Below are 6000 nucleotides of genomic sequence, written 5' to 3'. Positions count from 1 at the left end.
CAAGGGGCCCAACAGAATAGACCCCCAATTTCACTCGCCACACGTCACACAAGAAAACCCCAATCAGTTCACCGCCAGCTGTCCCAGCAACCACCGTTTTTCCCACTTGGGAGAGTCCTCCCGGGGTCACGGTCCTCACCTCCACGTGTCAGTTATCCACCCTTCTGTCAGCTGAGAAAAGAGGACTTTCCCTCGTTACCTCGCGCCTTTACGAGGCACCTCAACCGACACGTGTCCAACCTCCCACCAATTATCTCGACACGTGTCGCCGCGAGACAGTAGTTAGCGATGGAGAACGCTCGTTTGGCGTCGCCGCTTTCCGCCACACACGTGTAACTTTTAACCAGGGGTATTTTCGGCATTCTGTGATATGTCGAGGGGCGCAACTCAAAAGCGCCCTCTCCCTCCGTCTCCTCCCTCTCCTCCTGAGGGTAAAGGGAAAAAATAAGGAGGGAAAAAAAAAGAATGCCTGCTTTCCCCTGTTTTCGTCCCTTTTTTCTTTTATTTTCCTGTAATTTATAGCGAAATCTGAATTGGGTCTCTATAATTTTCTACGAGGAATACAAAAATTCAATAAAAATCGAATTTTGACAGAAATATGATACCAGAAGGCGAGATCGATGAACTGTCCACGAGATCAAGCAGCTACCCTATAGATCTCTTGCGTAGGTTCGCCGGCGGAGGGAAAGGCGGAGATGAGACGCCGACGTTCGCCGGCGGAGGCGACACCGGCGAGGTTGAGCTCAGCCTGGGGCTCTCTTTGGGTGGGTGTTTTGGCGTTGAGCCAAGAGAGAAGACGAGACTTGTTCGGGCCTCATCGATATCGACGCTGTCGATGTTTCCGATAGAGAGGGAGAGGGTTCCGTTGGAGAGGACGTGGTCGTTGCCGGCGGAGACGGAGGAGGAGATGAGGAAGAGGAAGGAGATGCAGAGCTTTAAGAGGTTGGAGGCCAAGAGGAAGAGATCGGAGAAGAAGGCGGCGACGACGAAAGATCGGAAGGAGGATAATTTGTTGGAGGAGGAGGAGAAACTTGTGAATGGGGTGGTTGTCCCTGCTGAGCTGGCGAGGTGGGGTGGTGGAGGAGGAGGAGGAGGAGGCCAGCCGGCGTCGCAGGGGTCGATTGGATCGCAGGGGAGTAGTTCTTCGGGGGTCTCGGATTTTGAGAGCGGGCTAATGCCCCAAGGTAATCATTTTTTGCTTCTTCAATTATTATTATTTAGTTCATCTTAGTTGCAAATGTTATGATTCTCTTGTTTGATCCTATGTAAATATGTTGATATTTTGGTCTCTTATTTTACTTGGTAATGTTAGTTAATCTATTGATTACATTACACTTGTAGGGAAGAAATGTGTTTCCCCTACCCTACTAATTTAAAAAATTGTATAAGAATTATGTGACATGGGAATTGTTTTTAATGGCATACTTTGATCCTTGTTATTAGGTTTTATCTGGATTATTGATCAAAACCATGGTTACCTCTTAACTAGCAAGATTAGGTTGTCCCTACCTAGCTACCAAATGTTTCCTTGGGGTTTTGCACAAACTTTGCCATCAATTTAGCGATCACTCTAGAATGAAGAACCCTGTTCTATAGGGGTTTCTTTCTTGCTTTGATGAGGGTTTCCTGAAAAAACTTTTGAAAGAGCCTGTATCAGTTTCAGTATTTCTTTCTTGCTTTGATGAGGGTTTCCTGAAAAAACTTTTGAAAGAGCCTGTATCAGTTTCAGTATTTCTTTCTTGCTTTGATGAGGGTTTCCTGAAAAAACTTTTGAAAGAGCCTGTATCAGTTTCAGTATTTCTTTCTTGCTTTGATGAGGGTTTCCTGAAAAAACTTTTGAAAGAGCCTGTATCAGTTTCAGTATTTCTTTCTTGCTTTGATGAGGGTTTCCTGAAAAAACTTTTGAAAGAGCCTGTATCAGTTTCAGTATTTCTTTCTTGCTTTGATGAGGGTTTCCTGAAAAAACAAATACAGATCCTTATTGATTCGTGAGTTCTCGAGCCGAACCTCAAGACAAATTACATCTACAAGGTAAGCCACATTCATTTAACTCTTAAGAACGAGGAATTGTCAACTGCCTTAGCTATATGGGCTAAACATATGGTTCATATGCCAAATCCTATTTATTCTACCTTTAGTCATTCCACTGAGAGGACTGAAGAAACTAGGAACCTTCAAACATGCTAGCTTCTCTTATATGATCAACCCCTTATATGTTAACCATGGTTGATCAATCTCAGGTCCCTCTACTTTTACTTAGTCCCTACAAGTTTTCTTTCTTTTTTGTTTAATGTATGGTAGGAGTTTGTTTTCTTTTGAATTACGGTTTATTTATTGGCTTTGCTGGCCATCCACCAATCTTGTTCTTTCTTAATATACCGGTTGGGTCTCGTCCAATAATGTAGCCCATGTTGCGTCAGAAGAAACAAATTACCTTTGCACCATGGTTGGAGATATTCCTCATAGCTTGGGGGATATGGTTAAGTTGCATATTAATTAGTTAACTTACTAGAAACCACAGGGGCAGTTATTGAGAATGTCCAAAATAATCTTTTATCTACGTGTTAGACCGCCAAAATTTCGGTACAAATGAAAAGTTCTGATCTTAGCGACCGGCTTTACGACAAGTGGAACACTTTTATGTTCAATGGAGTAATGACAAGTGGCACCTTTATGTTCAATGGAGTCATATGTCACAAAGTCCATTATTGTAATTACCTTCTCATACTTGGACTCAAGTCCAAACGATAGATGCTTGTTGATACAATCCAACAATCGTATCCATCTATTGGATGCATATTTGATTCTATTTGTGGAAGACTGCCGTTTTCGCAAGAATTTATGCAGTCCTCGTTATAGGCTCCCACACAAGTAATTGGATGATGGAACATCTCAAACGGCAGTTTGAGCTTGTGTGGCTGTTCTTTTAGTTTCCTTCTTGACTAGAGAGTATATTTATGGACGGTTTGTTCTGTTAGAACCACAAGTTATACGTGGCTTGCAAACTTTCTGGTTGAGATATTATAATCAAGGATTTGACAAAAATGTTATTCCTGTGTTATCAATTCTGTCAAGTGTGCCACGTGAAATCGACATTCATGGTAGCTACATTGCTGGTGTAATTTGCACATTCATGTCTCTCGATGTTATCGACAAAATGAATTTGCAACCTTGCATAGTTTACAGTATTGTAAACCTTGTTTCATTCAAATATTGCAATCAAGCATTCAACAACAATATTTCTCTAACTATTCATATTTCTCTATCTATTCTATCAAGTGCACATCATGGAACTACTGTGTCATGGCTTATGTTGAAAAAACACATCTACACGCTTCATTTGTTGAAAAACTGAAGATCAAAAAATAGTGCACAATCATGTCTATTTTAAGTCTTTTGACGGCATGGTAAATATTTCCATCTTCAGGGCCGTGCAATTGTCTGATATACACAATGTTAGTTGTTAGAGTGAATGATAGTAGGGGCATGTCTGGCAGCTGTTTAAAACCGGGCTAGGTTTGATCCTGGCCCAGTTAATGTTAAGCGAGTTTTCTTTGTTTGGTATGAATTGAGTCCGGAACAGGCAAAGTTTGTTTTAGTTCAACTTTTGCCCACGAAACCAGTGTGGTCCACAACTAAACTGGTCTTACCAGAACCTGCTTCAGGATCCAACCTGACCCAGTTTGAAAGAATTGCCGCGCACCCTAGATTCCCATAATATGCAGACATACCTCTTCTTTCCCCTTCTGTGTAAAATATGTTCAATTATGAAGCAAAGTATTATAGCATGCTACGCTTTGCGTGACTTCCAAACATACAGTACATGATTACAATCAAATTTATACACATGCAGGCATCAACAGAGCGGAAGTCCGAAGCACCACAACACTTCCATCACCGTCTGATCACGCAAAAACCACTAACCCCTCAAAAGAGATCGACAACCCATCAAAGACGAGAACCTGCACTACAAATAACAACGGTATAAAAGGGACAGAGAGGAACATGATGGAAGAAATGCCGTGTGTCTCCACGAAAGGTGATGGCCCAAACGGAAGAAAGATTGAGGGGTTTCTTTACCGGTACCGAAAAGGCGAGGAGGTGAGGATTGTGTGCGTCTGCCACGGCATCTTCCTCACTCCGGCAGAGTTTGTGAAGCACGCTGGCGGTGGCGATGTTGCGCATCCCCTCCGGCATATTGTTGTTAGTCCAAGTCCAGCAGGTTTCTCATGATGGTGGGTGTTCTTTCTTAGGGTTCGTCATGAACATTGTCATTAATAGTGCCAAATATGTTCTTTTCACAAGAAAGGAAAAGATTAAGTTTCCTCCTCCTTGTAGGTTAAGTTAATGTTTTTCGTATCCTCTGTGAGTACAGGTAGTGCCTCTTCTTAGGCAAAGGCGAAGAAATGAAGAGATTCCACTTTGTGCTTTGTTGTCGTCTTTGGTTCTTATTTACTTGCATTTTGGTACATAAGCTAGAGCAGCGCATTATGTTTAGATTCATATTGTTGCTCAGGTTTTCAGAGATCACCATCTATCCATTGAGTATGTTCTATGTTGACCAGTTGATTTACTTTTTGGGCTCGTTTTAGATATCTGACCCTGTATCTTTGAAACTCACAAGTACATCGAATCGCTAGGGGTTTCGCAATTTGGTCCCTCTTATGACCAAAGTATTTGTCAGATTTGTGTTTCCTCTCGAAGCCTCTTATTCCACAAAACATTTGTCGATGTGTATTTTTGTTTTCCATGGACTCAAGTGCAAGACCCCCTAAGAATTTGGGGAGGAGTGAGCAAATTTCAAATGAATAAAGTTTTGTTTTAAACCTATTAAGACTTTTTTTTTAAAACCGACCTATTCTGTTTATATTTCCAGAAATCGACCCACTTTGTGGTCACGTCAGCAACGTGGTCACGAGGCAGGTTGATTTTTTTTAATCTCGTCTCTAAATAGTCGGGGTTGCCAACCCGGCTATTTTGACAGTAGCAAAATTAGTCGGGGTTGGCAACCCCGACTATTTAGAGACGAGATTTAAAAAAACCGACCCGCTTTGTAGCCACGTTGCTGATGTGACCACAAAGTGGGTCGATTTCTGGAAATAAAAACAGAGTGGGTCCGTTTTAAAAAAAAAAAAAGTTGGATTGGGTTTAAAATGAAAATTTCTTCAATTTCAAAAAATCTATTGAAGATTTAGTCTGGTTTGGCATTTTATTGAAGATTTGATATTTTTAGGGAGGAATATCTTAATGACCCTCCTCATCTTTCCCGTCTTAATCTTTACTTATTAGGACCAACTTGGGGATTCTGATATGATAATGATATCACAACTTGTGTTTGTTTAAATCTGCGTAGACAAACAGAACGTGGAGAAGATGCTGAGTTGATGTGAGGCAGTAGAGAACCGCGCCCACACAACACTAAGAAATTCCAAGTTGCCGGCCGTTTATACTAGTTGACTGGTATTCAAACCCATTGAAAGCTAATTTAGAGAATGGTGACGAGCAAGTCAATTTGTAGATTTCTAAAGATTTGCACATACCAAGTTGGAGGTTTTCAGTGAGCTGAGTCATGCTGTGTTCTAATTAAATCTAAAGTTAAATAAATAATGAGTTTGGTTTATAATCCAAAGGGTATAATGTTCAGTCCATCCAAAAAGTTAAGAGTTAATGAAATTTTCGTAGAAAGTATAATACGAAACTATTTACAGGGACTAATATCAACACGGTAATGACAACAAGTAGACTAATATCAAAATATGAAGATTTGAGGGACTAATATCAAAATACATATGATGTGATAGAATAATATCTAAAATCCCCTATATTTTAATAAGGGGAAAATGCTTCCAGCCCCCAAAAGCCAAGTGACCATGCTTCCCACCCCCAGGACTTGGTCAATGGGTGTTTTACCCCTAAAAATAAAGATTGTGTTCTCTGAGGTCCCAAAACACAAAACCCAAGACATTAAAACATGTGAAGACCATAATACCCTTCTCTCTC

At 41.0% G+C, this 6000-nt stretch overlaps 1 protein-coding gene across 1 annotated transcript; it reads left to right on the top strand.

Annotated features, from left to right (window-relative positions):
• LOC109834081 (ninja-family protein AFP3-like) lies at positions 406–4468 on the top strand. Its single transcript, XM_020401982.1, has 2 exons — positions 406–1184; positions 3854–4468. Exons 1-2 carry the CDS (start codon positions 599–601, stop codon positions 4231–4233), a joined length of 966 nt encoding a protein of 321 aa, XP_020257571.1. The 5' UTR covers positions 406–598; the 3' UTR covers positions 4234–4468.

The sequence above is a fragment of the Asparagus officinalis genome, chromosome 3, assembly GCF_001876935.1.
Source record: "Asparagus officinalis chromosome 3, Aspof.V1, whole genome shotgun sequence".
Classification (NCBI taxonomy): Eukaryota; Viridiplantae; Streptophyta; class Magnoliopsida; order Asparagales; family Asparagaceae; genus Asparagus; species Asparagus officinalis.
Note: the sequence above shows the minus strand (reverse complement) of the source record. Positions and strands in the feature narration are given on the sequence as shown.

Coding starts and splice junctions, on each gene's coding strand:
- LOC109834081 (XM_020401982.1), top strand. CDS start 599: ATGATACCAGAAGGCGAGATCGATGAACTGTCCACGAGATCAAGCAGC. Junction 1,185..3,853: donor GAGCGGGCTAATGCCCCAAG/GTAATCATTTTT, acceptor ATACACATGCAG/GCATCAACAGAGCGGAAGTC.